The 15107-nt window shown below is 41.0% G+C and overlaps 1 protein-coding gene across 1 annotated transcript; it reads right to left on the bottom strand.

Annotated features, from left to right (window-relative positions):
- Positions 1 to 6311: 6311 nt before the first annotated feature.
- On the bottom strand, positions 6312 to 14204 carry LOC308481174 (transmembrane protein 14C-like). Its single transcript, XM_081013180.1, has 5 exons — positions 14033 to 14204; positions 12491 to 12567; positions 9693 to 9794; positions 8438 to 8525; positions 6312 to 7498 (listed from the first exon to the last, which is right to left on the bottom strand). The coding sequence occupies exons 2-5, from the start codon at positions 12564 to 12566 to the stop codon at positions 7441 to 7443; spliced, it is 324 nt and encodes a 107-aa protein (XP_080869306.1). The 5' UTR covers position 12567; positions 14033 to 14204; the 3' UTR covers positions 6312 to 7440.
- Positions 14205 to 15107: the final 903 nt, after the last annotated feature.

The raw sequence follows: 15107 nt of genomic DNA, 5'->3' as shown, positions 1-15107 counted from the left end.
TGCTCTAGCACAGAGTGACAGTTCTGATGTTCTTAGATTGGACTAGATCAGGGTTTGCCAACCTATTTGGACAGTGTTATGTATTGGGTTTAACACATTTTATGTTACAAGGTGCGTTCTAACCAATCATAGAAGCGTTGGTAGACAAACATTCTAACAGCAAGTAAGCGCATGCTCTTTCAACTGTCAACTGTCAATGGTCAGTTCATGCTCGGGATTATTATTGTGTTGTCCAGTCAGTTTGGTTATTGTATTCTTACCGGACCAGCCCTTGCATGTGAAGGACATTGCCGCCGCAACTGCGAAGGATAGGCTGTTGTCCCGAGTCTCAGACTGGGTGGGGAAAGGGTGGCCTGGGAAGCCGGGTCCAGAATTTTAATGCTACACAGCCCACAAAGACAAGCTGTCTACTCACCAAGGATGCGTGTTACGGGGTAGCTGTGTCATAGTCCCCCCCCGCCCCCCATTAAGGAAAAAACTCTTAGAAGGGCTGCATGTGTCTCACCCGGGGATCGTCCGGATGAAGGCATTGTCCCGTAGCTATGTGTGGTGGCCAGGCATAGATGCGGAGATAGAGGGCTGGGTGAAATGTTGCGAGCCCTGTCAGGTCTCCTGGTCGGATCCACCCAAGGCACCAGCACAGTCCTGGGAGTCCACACAGTCCCCATGGTCTCGGGTGTACGTGGATTTCGTGGGGCCTTTTCAGGGCCAACACTTCCTAATAGTGGTCGATTCTCAGTCCAAGTGGCTCAAGGTGGTGCCGACCTCAACTGTGTCTGCTAGAGTGAATATAAACGCGCTCAGGAAGCTATTTGCAACACACGGCTTGCCAGACACACTGGTGAGTGATAATGGGACCACTTTTACTTTGGCGGAATTCAATGAATTTGTAACCAAGAATGGAATCCGCCACATTCGTTCCGCTCCTTTTCACCCGGCGACTAACGGCCAAGCTGAACGCATGGTCCGTTCTACCAAAGATGCACCTTGACCAGATCAGCCAGGGCACCTCCGAACACGGAACTTCAAGTGGAACCAGAGGACAGAGAAATGGGTACTTCGGGAGATTCTGTGCCCAGGCCAGGGTGGGAACCAGACAGGTTGCCGGTGACTGAGTTACCCCAGCAGGGCGACTTCAGGCCAGACTCCTCAGTGGCTCCATTGGCAGTGACCCTTCAGAGTCGGCCTTGCTGACCACCCCACTCGGACCGCAGGTACCGGAGGAACCTCCTGGATCACCCACTTGGGCACAGGAACCATGACGGTCCCAGCAGGAGCAGAAAAGGCTGGCAAACCTTGATGACTATGTTTGTTCCTTTTGTTAGGAGGTTGGGGGGAGGAGTGTTATGTACTGGGTTTAACACATTTTATGTTACAAGGTGCATTCTAACCAATCATAGAAGCGTTGGTAGAGAAACATTCTAACAGCAAGTAAGCGTATGCTCTTTCAACTGTCAACTGTCAACGGTCAGTTCATGCTCAGGATTATTATTGTGTTGTCCGGTCAGTTTGGTTCTTGTGTTCCTATGAGTGAGCTGTTGTCACTGACAAATGTTGAATAAACTTAGTTGAGGAACTTATACTGCCTTGGGCTTCTGACTTTTCTCGAACATTTAATAGACAGTGGGCACATTTGGGATTTTGAGAAAGTGCCATGGGGCCAGTAATGAAATGGCTGGTATGCAGGTGTGGCAGAACACAAAATGGCTGCCATGGAGTTATGTAGGAGAGGTCAACCTCTCCTACATAACTGAGTGGGAAAAGCAGCTACTCAAAAGCATTGTGGATTTTTGAAGGAAGACTTACTAAAACCTTTTGTAGGTACTGTTGGGCACATTGGTGCCCAAGCATACTGCACTGACAAACCTGGGCTAGAATGACGGAATGACCTTTAGCTTTCTAGAGGGGGGAATTTTGGCAGGTAATGATGGTCCGTCAGGAGACACACAAGTTACACCAGCTGAAATTCCCTATTCTACACCACCACTGAATTGTGCCTTGGCATCAGGACATCTTCTGTGTAAAAATTCAGCATGTTGGCTGTGAAATTTATTCAATTTATTTTGCTATTAATTTTTAAATATTTTTATCCCGCCTTTCTGTTTAAATAAATGCTCAAAGCAGTTTACTATCTAGTCAGCATATTAAAACAACACTAAAATCCAAAAAACCAATAGTGACAGAAAGAAGCAGCGGTGGATCAAACACTCCAACTAATATAAATATCTTAAACAAGATGGATGCTATACTAACATTTTAGCTCTGCTTATATCACTTTGAAAAAAATTAATCCCATGAAATGGAGCACTGAAGCCAAGAATAATTCGTAATGCAGCTAGTTTTTCAGTGTCACAATGCTACATTTTCATTCAAGACAGCAACTTACGGTATACTTTTAGAGTATAAGTTTAAGCAAGACAATTAAGGCTAGGTTGACCTTTGTGAGCTGCCTTTGTCCAAACCTCCCTTCACTGCGGCTGCATTAAGCCTGGGGTAGGAAAGAAATGGAGAGATTAACATAATTAGCTCTCATTTAATAAGGTTGTTTAATTGGCCAATCCTTTTTCTTTCCTAGCTTCAGCCGCATTCTCCATTGATATACAGACGAATTCTTTCTTTCTCTTTTAATTGCCCTTTAGAAACAGGAAGGAGCTGGTACTGTTGTAATTATTTTGATCGCCTTGTAATGTCAGCCCTGCAATAAATTGAAGACTATCTGGGATTCTGAGCCAACACCCTTCCACCTTGCAGTAACAAATTCAGATTCTTCTCTAGGCAAAAATAATGGCAACAAATCATACTTGTGACAACAAGCTACTTATACACTGGCAATAACGTCGCATGGCTAAATGTTACCTAGGGGTTAGGGCTTGAAAAATATTTAGAATATAAAGCTGCAGGCCTCACATTTTTTTAGGTACTTAGATGACATTAATGCCAACAAAATTCCAAACAATATTGTACACCATCTCTGTGTAGTACAGTGTGCATTATATCCATTCTTTCAGTAATGCTTGCAACTAGTAGCTTTGTATTACATATATTTTGGCGCCTGAAGCAACAAAGCCTCTCCCTGGAGTACAAATACAATGAGTTGTATCCAATGCTCTCTGTGCATAGTTGTGCTGGCGCAATGGGACTTCCATTTCCTCTCTTCCTCCATGCCTCTCAACCCTCCAGAGCTGATTTTGGGGGCATGCAGGGAGCTGAAAGGAGCAGAAGCTGTTAATAGTTTGCTTTTCCCTTTCATGACCTGAGGCAGTCATTTCACTCTACTTGGTAAGGTGGCCGGGAGGATCCAGACTGGCAAACTGCAGTGGTTTGGGAGCAGAGCAAATAGCAAAACATAAATCTCCTTGCTTCTGAAAAGTGTGATAGACTGTGTGCTCCTAGTTTCTATGACAGCAAAGCAAGTATGAGAGCAATCTCCGCTACTGCATGTCACACTATTACCTAGGGTGGCTTAGTGAGTAATGGAGATACATCAGTTGAAACTCTGCTACACAACTGTTGAGGGTGCAGGGGCCCTGTGCTCTTTTCCACCTGGATATCCAACCACTACCGCATTGTTCTGCCGCCACAATGTTCATCCTGTTTCTTCTGGACTTCTGCACCTCTTTCAGAGTCTATAAGAAGTGGCTCAGGAAGAACCGCATGCATGGAGCAACCTTACATGGAACAGTGAGTTAAATGGATGCTCAGCTCTAATGACAGGGTACCTCAGTGCATGTGAACATGATGCTGCTTTTACTCAAAAATTCCAGCAATGGTCCAGATTCTGAGACTCTGCACAGAAACATCTAGCAACCATCTTAGAGGTATTTAAAAAACAACCACCACCCAGTGGGGACTCTCTTTTTGTGATCAGTTGACAAGCCTAGCTATAGATTTTTAATGTTTTTCAGTTTTTAATGTTTGATGTTTTATTACATTTTTATATATGCTGGATGCTGCCCAGACTGGCTGGGGAAACCCAGCCAGATAGGTGGGGTATAAATAAATAATAATTATAATAATTATTAGAAGGGAGCTGAACAATAGCTCACTTGGTGAATTAAGTTGAGATTGAACCTGAAACTCCCTGGATCACACTCTTAACCACGATAAGCAGCTTCTAGTAATTTGAGACAACACAGTTCTCACAGCCCTGAGAACATAATCCTGCATTTCCAAGCATTGTCTAACAATCCAAGGTTCAACTGCACCTATTTTTGTCTTAGAAACATTTAATGCATTTTCTCCCCACTGTTCTTCAGCAGCCTGTTTATGCTCTTCTTGATGTGGAGCTGAACGCTAATAAAACAGAATTTGGAATCAACTCCTGAGGATGACATGTTTATGAGAGGAAGGGACTAATAAATCTGCCAGACCCTGCAGCCCTGCTAAAGGATAACATTAATTCCATCTCTTTTTCTACAGTGCACCTGATAAGCAAGTCCCCTGTGCCTTTGAAGGAACATTACAACCTTTGTTCCAGTGAGGCTCTGCTACTTACACAGCTAATTGCCTTTCCTGTATGAGTGTTAGGATTCCTTACTTGAGGTTACAAAGCGGATTTGGATTCTGTACCCTCTTCTGGTGCTGGCCATGAAACTGATCTGAATAGTGCTTGTCTGTTAGCATATTTCACATGTAAATACTTGTTGGAGGGTCATGTTTTGTACACACACACACACACTCTCTCTCTCTCTCTCTCTCTCTCTCTCTCTCTAGATATATATATATCTCATGTTGAAATGAGAAAGTTCAGGAACCAGCCTGCAGTTGGTCATCACTGGATTTACCTTTCCCTGACTCATTCAGGTAATCTAGTTTAAGAGAGCTTCTTAATTCTCTCAGTACAGTGGTACCTCAGGTTACAGACACTTCAGATTACAGACTCCACTAACCCAGAAATAGTACCTCGGGTTAAGAACTTTGCTTCAGGATGAGAACAGAAATTGTGTGGCAGCAGTGGCACAGCAGCAGAAGGCCCCATTAGCTAAAGTGGTGTCTCAGGTTAAGAACAGTTTCAGGTTAAGAACGGACCTCCAGAACGAATTAAGTTCTTAACCCGAGGGACCACTGTACAGGGAAGTGGCTCCTGAAGATCAGATGGGAGTATGTCCAGGTTAGGGAACCTGTAGCCCTCCAAATGCTGGAGGACAACAGCTCCCATAATGTTGAACTCAAGAGTATGTTGCAAACCATCATTCCTGAAATTCGATTCCGTTCTCATGTACAAGTTTCTTTAGCCAACAAGCATGTCTTATCGTAACAGCACAATTTATATCCCAGAATTTGAAGCTTAGATTTACATTAATTTTTTATGTTTCATCTGTGTGTTTTTTTAATTCCATATTAATCCTATCTGAGATAGCAAAGCTTTTTAGCACCCTCTGTCGTCTCAACCTGCAAATGCTAATGCAGATACGATCCACACACAACATATTATTTTAATGTGTCTGTTCAAACCAGAGCCATACATTTGTCTCTGGAGAGGTCTGCTTGGGGGCTCCTCCCCTAGGCTTGTTGTACCCCATCACTTTTGACCTTTCCCTTTGTTATCCATTCACATTGGCTGCCTCAAATGCAGAAGCGGCTTTAGCCTATCATTTCATGTCATCAGTACTATCATACAGAGACGCTGTGTGCTATATGTGCATGTTCAATCTATAGTAGGCTATCAAAATCGTCCACCTGCTTCCCCCAGACTAAAGGTAGCACACTAGCCAGATATTGTGGCCTGCCAACCACATGATAGATCTTTTGGTTTTAGCACCCATGTAATAGTGCAAACCAAAGAATTTTGACCATTCTTATTTTCTGCAATACATAGTTGGGTCATGAGTGAAACAAACCTCTAACAAGACTAACTGAACGTTAGTTAGCAACAAACACCTCCCATTCATTCTTCTTCAGGGCAGGGGTCCCAACAATGTTGTTAGTTTTTGCTGGTAGGGGTGCATAGAGCATTTTTAATCATAGGACCACAGAGATAGGAAAGGATCACTGCTGAATTTCTGCCCATCACACAGCACAGGCCCACATTCTACACACTGGCAATCAGACTAAGGTTTTTGCCTGAGCCTCCACTCTTAATGGATGCATCACACAATGATTTATCCTGTTTATCCTAACTAAAATGTCGGTGTCCCTGTCACACCCAGTATACAAATCACAATTTGAATAGCTTCCCATGTTTTGGGCATTGCACCATTATTCTCAAAGATGTGAAAATGTCTGGTTGAATAACTATGGAAACTTTTTTCCATTTGGTTACAAACACTACGAAAGCAATTGCTACCTTTAAATCAATCACAACAGAAACATCAAGTCGTCTGCATAGGGTTTAATGCTGTAAGAAAATAGCATATATGGATTGAATTCAATATTTCCCACCAATTCATTATATTAAAAAAGATAAGACATGGATATATGATCAAAGACTGCATCTTTCAAAAATAATAATAAAAATAAGTTTGAAAAAAGAAGAGCACAAAAGTATACCAATCTAGTAAAGAATAGTTTTGACTACCATAATTCTATCTGTTTAATTAAAAACAAAAACAAAAACCAGTAGCATTTTACTTAACATGGTAAGAAAAATATTACCCTTATGTTTCTGTAGAAGCAAGCTCCTAGCTGAAAACTCCATCAGGGTTAAGCCTGATCCTCTCCTCCGCTGAAACTATGATGGCATCTGCAGCGACTTACAATGGCTGCAAAAACATCCTTATATGTAAGAGGGGTGAGTATGCTGTGGCCTTCCAGTGGTTGCTGGATCACAACTCCCATCATCCCTGACCATTGACCCTACTGGCTGAGGCTGATGGGAGTTGGAATCCAACAACATCTGAAGCGACAAAGGCTCCCTGGACATGCTATAAAGAAGCAGGTAAGGTGAGGGCTCTCAGACTCTATCAAATTCGCCTTGTTATACATTCTTGTAAATGTTATTACTACGTGAATTTGGAAGAGTACTGTTACGTCAGAACACCAGCATAAGGGACTATTCCCACAGCTTTAAGAATAAAGCAATATGGGCCATGGTGGAAGCCAGGCCGACGCTGTTCTCTGCTGCTTCCATGCAGCAGAACAGATAACAACTGCATTCAGCCACGCCTTCCCTGCTGCCTTATAATTTATAATCTCTTTATCGGTTAAGCCAAAAGCCTGCCTTTGCCTTTCCAGCCAACACACATTGTCTTCATCTACAACAAATATACCACACTGAATTTCATATCATAAACAGTAGTTACTTCTAGAATGTGAAAAGGAAACATTTCTGTACACAATAAGACACTGTCAATGACCTGTATCATATGTTTTTAAAAATTAGGGCCCTTGATATTTAGGGCGTGCTCTTTCTTTGTCCTTCTCTTTCCCATAGCAAATTCATCCTGGTGCCTGGTGTTCAGTCTTCTTATCCATGTGTCTCAAGCCTCGTGTGAGGTCCTGTTATCCTTCATGTGGCTTCTCATACATCTTCAGTCCAAGTCTCCCAACCATCAGCAGGCTTTAAAGGAAAATGTAGTCAAGTTTATCTATATGACAGAACTGTGAGAAGCCGCCTCCTACACAATTGCTCTTCTGACTGTGCAACACACCTCCAATATTTTATTTCGGAGGCTGGGACAGAAATGGGAGAAAGCAAACATGTTGTCCAGTAGTTCTCTATTATGTCAGTAGCCCCAACTCTCAGCCTTCCCAAACTGGAACTATGCAGTTCCTCAGGACCAGGTAATGCTTGTCTCATTTTTTGGCAGTGCTAAGACAGTCTGTGCCCCCATTTCTCCCAAGGGGTCTACAGTACAAATGAGAAAATCTCCCTTCCTGGAGAAATGCAGACGTAGCCACCAGGTTGATTTGGCTTCAGAGTACACCAGTTCTGTTTTGTTAATTTATATGGAATGCATGCTTTTAGTATTATATGGTTTCACTGTTGTTTCATTTTACAATGTTGTGTATTTTGTATATCTGTTAACTCACCTTGGGACATGTTTAAGAAAGGCGACTTAAGAATTTTAATTAAGCTATCAACAAGTCAACTGCTGATTGGCTGAAGGGATGGCTAATAGGAGGCTTTGGTTGCCAATGAGTGGAATATAGATAATAGGAGATGGAGCAGGGGGAGAAGAGAAGGTTTCGAAAGGTGGCGGCATGTATAATCTTGAAAGCCACAGAATGGGTCAACCTAAACCAGATCTTGCTTAATAAAATGCTGTTATCTAATAAAAAGTACCGAAATGCACAACAAAATTGCTTATCCCAAAAAAGTGTTATGCAATACAGTTCCTAGAATGCAATTCTATAAAACTAAAATTACAGCCTGATCCTAACTGTGCCTGTTTAGAAGTACCGGTATGTCCCACTGATTTTAACTGGCATGTATGCAACAGGAATGCAGCCTTAATGTCAAAAGGAAAATACATAAAATAAACATGCAGCATAATACCTTGCACCAGCAATCAGTCCTGCAGGCATGAATTTCCCTGAGTTGTAGAATCTCATGCCCATAATACCAGCTAAGGTTCCAGAAGCAACTAATTGAAAGATAGAAACAGAAGCAGCATTATATCAGGGGTGTTTCTGCCCACTTGAGGGGAATGATTAAAAAAGCCAAGTTATCAACTTTATTATGTCACATGTGCAAACAAACAAGGACACACACACAGTTCAAAGATGTGTACCAATGTAACCGTTTTACACTCCTTAGTAACAACTTCAACCAAACAATTATTTAATATTTATTTTGAAAATTTGTTGACCACCTAATCAACAAAATGCTCTAGAAATTTCACACCAAGTTCAAATTACACATTATTATTATTATTATTATTAAAGCCAGACAGAAATGATGAACTGTAAGATGAATAATCTACTTCTACCTAAAATCTAACCTCGGAGAAAACTAGTGAAAAAGCCACTGTGCAATTGGGCTAAGCAGCTGAGAAAATGTACTCTTAAGGAATGTTCAGAGGCACTTTCCTAATTGCAAGTTGCATCACAGCACACAATTGGGAGCATGGGATATATCTCAGAGCAGGGATGGAGAACCAGCTGTCCTCCAGATGATGGACTACAACTCCCACCATCCATGATGATGTCCTACTGTGTTGGGATGGGGTTGCTCCCTAGTTAGTGTGTTTAGGATTGCTTTAATTCATCACATGATGAATTCATTTAATTCATCAAATGATGAATTCATTTAATTCATTTAACTCATCAAATGATGAATTATGTGTGCTTCAGAATCAGCTTCCTGGTACAACACACAACACACCACAAGAAAGGACCCCATATTTATTCCAAATCAGCCTCCTGATAAAATTGGTACAGTGGTACCTCGGGTTACAGACTCTTCAGGTTACAGATGCTTCAGTTTACAGACTCTGCTAACCCAGAAATAGTACCTCGGGTTAAGAACTTTGCTTCAGGATGAGAACAGAAATCGTGCAGCGGCAGCGGGAGGCCCCATTAGCTAAAGTGGTACCTCAGGTTAAGAACAGTTTCAGGTTAAGAACGGACCTCCAGAACGAATTAAGTTCTTAATCAGAGGTACCACTGTATTTAACTTTGCTGCTTGTATCAAGTGGTTTTGTTGCTGTTGTTATAGTACACCAATGAAATAAAATGCATTAGATGCATTCAAAGGTTAAGAGTTACTTTTTACGTAATTCACATATACACATTTTCCCAGTTATGCTTACTCAGTGAAAGCCAAATGTTTTTTGGGTCTTGAGAAAGCTGGTAAGCTCCAAGTCCTGCTAAACTCCCAAAAAGAAGGCCAGCAGCTAAAGATGGGACACTACCTGGAATAAATAAAACAAGTAATGTTTGTTAAGCTGTAGATACAAACGGGGTATATAAACCAAACCAACAAAATTTATTCTGTTCTAATCAATTTTCAGCTAAAAAAAAGCATTGCTCAAATGTTTAATATTTGAATTGATCTGATGCTTTATAGCGCAAGCCCTGAACTGGTGGGGTCAGATCTGCATGTAAGCCACACCAAAGTTGGTCGCACCAGTGGGACCACCATTTTCTTTGAAGGTTTTGGTAAGCGAAGGCAAAGGAAGGTAGTGCATGCTAAAAACAGAGGAGAAAGATGACTGTATATTGTAAAAAATAAAATAAATATTGAGTAGGTGCAATGTTGCCTGTTGGTATTGAAAGTGAATCCTAGGTCTGAAAAACATGAAAAATCCTGCCTTACAAAATGTGTGATATCTGCTGTCCCAGATATCTTTAACCTATTCAGACTAAGAACCCACTTGTCATCAAAACATGCATTTGAGGACCCATTTTTAAACTCCTATTGCAACCCACCTTGAATCAGGCTGCAGCCCACCAGATGGAAAACCAGTGCACTATGCTAACCTCATAATCATATGTGCCATCTGGGAAACAGGTAAGGTTTACCCCAACTATTTAAATTTCCCCTTTTAAATACTTGAAGGATGAACATATTTTTCACATAATAAAAAAGGCTAGTAGTATTGTTCATCTACTCAAAGATGAAGACATTGTTCACATATAACAGCAAACCATGGCCTGTTTTTTTGTCCAGGTGCTGAACATAGATACTCGCTCCTTCTCTCATGCACTCTGATTCCCTCTCTCACTTTATGGTTTGATCACATCGAAGTTTGACATTACATCGGGCTAGCCTACAAACCAGAAATAGAAATCTACCTTAAAAAGCAAACAAGCACATACCCCCTGTTCTTTCTGTTGTCTCCTCACAACTTCCCCATAGTAAAACTCAATATTTACTTTGGTGTGACTCAACATTCACTTTAGTGTCCTTTTAAATGAGCCCTTAGTACAGTTACTCTGGGCAAAGGATAATCCTGCACTATTCTAGGAAAGTGGCCTCAGGAGGCTGCTTCTACTTCCATTATCAGTTTATATATAAAGAGGTGACCTGCAAACGAAATTGATGAAATGTCACCACCTTTGGCTACTGGTGAATGGTCCCTTTAATAAGGCTTAAGGGAGCACTCAGCACCGATTTCTAACACCACTTGTCCATTTGCAGGTCAAACCTAATTGGACTTGAAGCATCAAGGGCACTGTTAAAACAGCCTTGAGTATTTTCTGTCTAGGCATTCTGCCTTCCTTCCATCATGCCACTGAAATGACCTGGAATGATTTGTTATTCTCATAATCAGTGTGTGATCTGTCATTTTCATAATGCCCTTGTGAATAAAAAGCCAGTCCTGGAATTCAAATACTTAGATCTCTTCTCCTAGATATCTTAAAAAACATGGCATTAGGTTGTTGCTTCCCTCTTTTAAATTTCGATTTGCTTGCCTTCCAGCCACAGAGAAGTTAAAATGAAGAAACCAAAAAGAAATTCCATCTGGGTTCACCCCCCCCACCTTGACACTTATTCTCAGCGACCATTATGTCTCTAACCATCATTCCAACTACTCAAAATGCTGCAAGAAGAATCCTGTAAGAAGCCCCTCATCACGTGAAGATTATCATCACAAATCAATACATCGATTTTCCATCAAGGTTAATGGAAGTTATACATGCAAGCCCAGAGAAAAGTATGCCCCGAACGGCTATTGTTACAGAACTGCTACCGTCAGTTCTTGAGAGACCTTTCTTGTTAAATTATTCATCTGTAGGAAAAAAAAAACATGGGGAGAAAAAAAAACCCCACAATTATTTCCCTCTATGAACACAAAATACATTACTTGCTGCCTAGGTAGTTGCATGCATGTGTTAGGTTTGGTAAGAAAACACATATTGTTTTTTTCTGAGGGGTTTTTCTGCTTCCCTAAAAACGTTAAGGAAGTTCTTGTTTCTAGGCAGAGTAGGTAAGTTCTGTCAATGCTAACAATATGCCATTGCAACACAAGATACACTGTTTAGCTGTGCTGCAGAGGTGAAAATCTACATGTCAGAATCACAGAGCAACATGTTTGTTCAAATAACCATGGGTGGTATTTAACTTAGTTTTATGTAGCCCCATTGAAATTGTTGGACCTAATCTTCATTAATTTCAGTACTACTCTGAGTAAAATTTTAGTGAATATGTAACACCTCGATGGGCACTGTGTGCAAGTCAGGGGAAAACAATGTGGCTTGCAACACGCAAACGTTTTGGGTCTTGAGACTGTAGATTATCAGCATAGCTCTGACTGTGCACTTTCTCGTAGGAAGGGTGTCAGTTCCCTACAACTGCTAATCAGCACCCTACAGCAAAAACTAGTAACAGCAGCTTGATATCTGTATATAGACTGATAGTAGGCATGCATAGTTGGAAGTTTTCCGTTTTTACAAGAGGGACCTCCATTTCAGAGAATATAATTCTGCTTTTCCTAACTTGGTGCCCAGCAGATGTGTGGGGCTACAACTCCCATTATCCCTGACCATTGGTTCTGTTAGCTAGAGCTGATGGGAACTGGAGTCCAATAGCTGCTGGAGGGCACCAGGTTTGGAATGGCTATTTAATACCAGAAAACAAGACTGTGAGGAGACATCAATACTATACCTGCTTTTGCATAGCCAATCATCCCGCCAGAAGCCACTAAAGCTGCATAGCCAAAACCAATCCAGTCCAACCCCATTCTGGAATGCAATAGAGAAATGTATGTGGTAAATGTTTGTAACGAATGGAAATCAGATACAAATTGACTTTTTGCACCTTGTGCTAAAACTGTCTTAAGTGTAGACTGTCCTTCCTAGGACACAGCATTTGTCATATTCTCAGCCTTGCAAATAAGGTCTCAGAAGTTACTGGCCTGCCCACCAAATACCAATTTAAATTGTTTCAGGCATAAGGGTAACCATAAAATATAGAAGACAAGACTAGAACTCTATAAATTCTCCCAAGCTTGATTACTGCAGGTAAATGACAATTTAACATATTCCTGCTCACAGCCTCCATTGTTTCGGATTATTTTGACAGAGCTCATGAAAAAACCCCACTTGCTTAGAAGAAAACCCCCAATTTATGGGCCTTTAAATGTGGGGGGATTTTGGTTATGTATTTTTGTGTTTTTATACCTTAAGGTACCTTGTGATCATTGGATGGAGAGCAGTATATTAATTTAAGAAATAATAAGGGGGGAAACACTTTTTCAAAAGGAAAAAAATATATTAGCTTGGTCTTGGATTTATTGAGTGGTTTTGGAGAAACCAATCGAAAATGGTGTTCCATGCAAATAGCAATTCTTTACCTCTCAAAAGAAACTGTAGAGGAGAGAAATGAAGTAAGGATTGTAAAACACTTGCTGAAAAGAGCAATGTAAGATGTGTTTGTAAGTACATTTACCAGGAATGGACACAGAAATATGAAATGAATTCAACAGACTCATCTTTAATGTTGGGTTTATACATTGGTTTGCTAAACACCTGCAGACTTAAATAATAATAGACTTATAAAGTTACATTTCCTTAGCATGCTCTTCTAAATTTTGAAATTATGGGGGAGAGGGAAACCGATTAAAGGAAAACATACATAATCCTCAGTCTGAACTTAACTCACTGTGTGGTTGTGAGGCTAAAACTATACCATATACTCCTTGCAATGGTGGAATTCAAAATGTAGTAATTTATTTAATTTCAGGTCAGTCTATAAAAAGTTCTTCTAACTTCATGTAATTAGCAGCAAAGAGTTCTCTGAAAATTATTTTCAAAATAAACGCACATGTTACTCATATTTAGATATCTGTTGGAGGGGAATTTTTCTTGGAAGTAGAGAATTCTCTGTGGTTTTGTTTTGAAATCTTGGAACACTCAGGCTTAGAAAGAGTTCTGTGAATCTGCACTCTTAATCAAAAGCTCCAATTTAGATCGATAAGGCATTATTTTATTAAAACTCTGAATTTCTGTAATGGGGGGGAAACACTACCCTCTGATATTAATCCGATTTCCATCTATGTCCGCGCAGGATCCCTTTACTGTTCACCAACTATTATATATACAGTATTCACAAAAGGTTCAGTACAAAGCCAGTTCGCTGGCTGCTGCCTTATTCTAAGAAAAGAAGAGAAAAACCGGGGCAGGGATCTCCATGAATAAAGTCACTTACTCTGCAGGAGCAGCAGAAGAGTCACAACGTAGGAACAGAACAAAACCAAGCCGTGCAAATATCGAACCCGCCGGGCAATGGGAGAACTACAAAACAGCAACGCACGTGACCGCGGGCCAATCAGAGCAACAACCCGAGTTGTATTTGCAAAATCGTGGCCAAGCAGCGACTTGCCCTTCGGTTTTCTTACAGAAAGCTACTACGTCAACCCAAACGTACCATAGCCGGGTGTGTGTGTGTGTGTGCTTATTTCATTAAAGGCAAAGCCAAGCATCAGAACATTCCTCTGAGCCATTGCAAAAGCGTTTTTCCACCCTGCTGGTGCAATCCCCAATGGTTGCATCCAAAACTAATCTTTGAACGCATAAAAGAGACGAGCTCTAAACAGTGACTTTTCTTTTTAGTTTCTCCGGAATATTAGAGAGAGAGAGCCTGTTTTACAGGGGCAAGGGGGGGGGGTTCTTGCAACCTTGAAATCCACACCGAACATTGCAACAAATTAAAAACCTTCATTGGAATCTTCAGGGCTGGTTAAGGCACGTTGAAGCCCCAAGTACATTTGCTGGGTAGGAATTAAGCGCAGGTCCACACCATACTTTGATTTATTTATTTAATTTTATCCTCACAACACCCTGTAGTTTTATTTATTTATTTATTTTTAGTGGTAAAAGTGGTACATTATAGCACATGACCCCAAAGAATCGTGGGAACTGTAGTTTCCTCTTCTGAGAACTACAACTCCCAGCATTCTTTGGGAAAGCCAGGTGTTTTAAACATATGGATCTGGCCTTTGACTGCAATCCTAGAAATGCTTATCTGGGAATAAATCACATTAAACTCCGTATGATTTACTTGTGTAAGTAGGCAAATTTAGGATTGCATGGACTCCCTGCTGGAGTTTTGTATGCAGAATGTCCCAGGTTTGATCCCCAGCATCTCCAAGTGGGTCCAGGAACACTTCCTCCCTGAAACCCTACTGTCCAGTCAGTGCTGGCAATAGTGAGCTAAATGGACCCTGAAAATTATTATGGCTTCAGTTAGATAACAAGTTGCTTGTATGAACTGGGCAGTCAGA

Source organism: Podarcis pityusensis (genome assembly GCF_964106645.2).
Source record: "Podarcis pityusensis genome assembly, chromosome: 7".
Classification (NCBI taxonomy): Eukaryota; Metazoa; Chordata; class Lepidosauria; order Squamata; family Lacertidae; genus Podarcis; species Podarcis pityusensis.
Note: the sequence above shows the minus strand (reverse complement) of the source record. Positions and strands in the feature narration are given on the sequence as shown.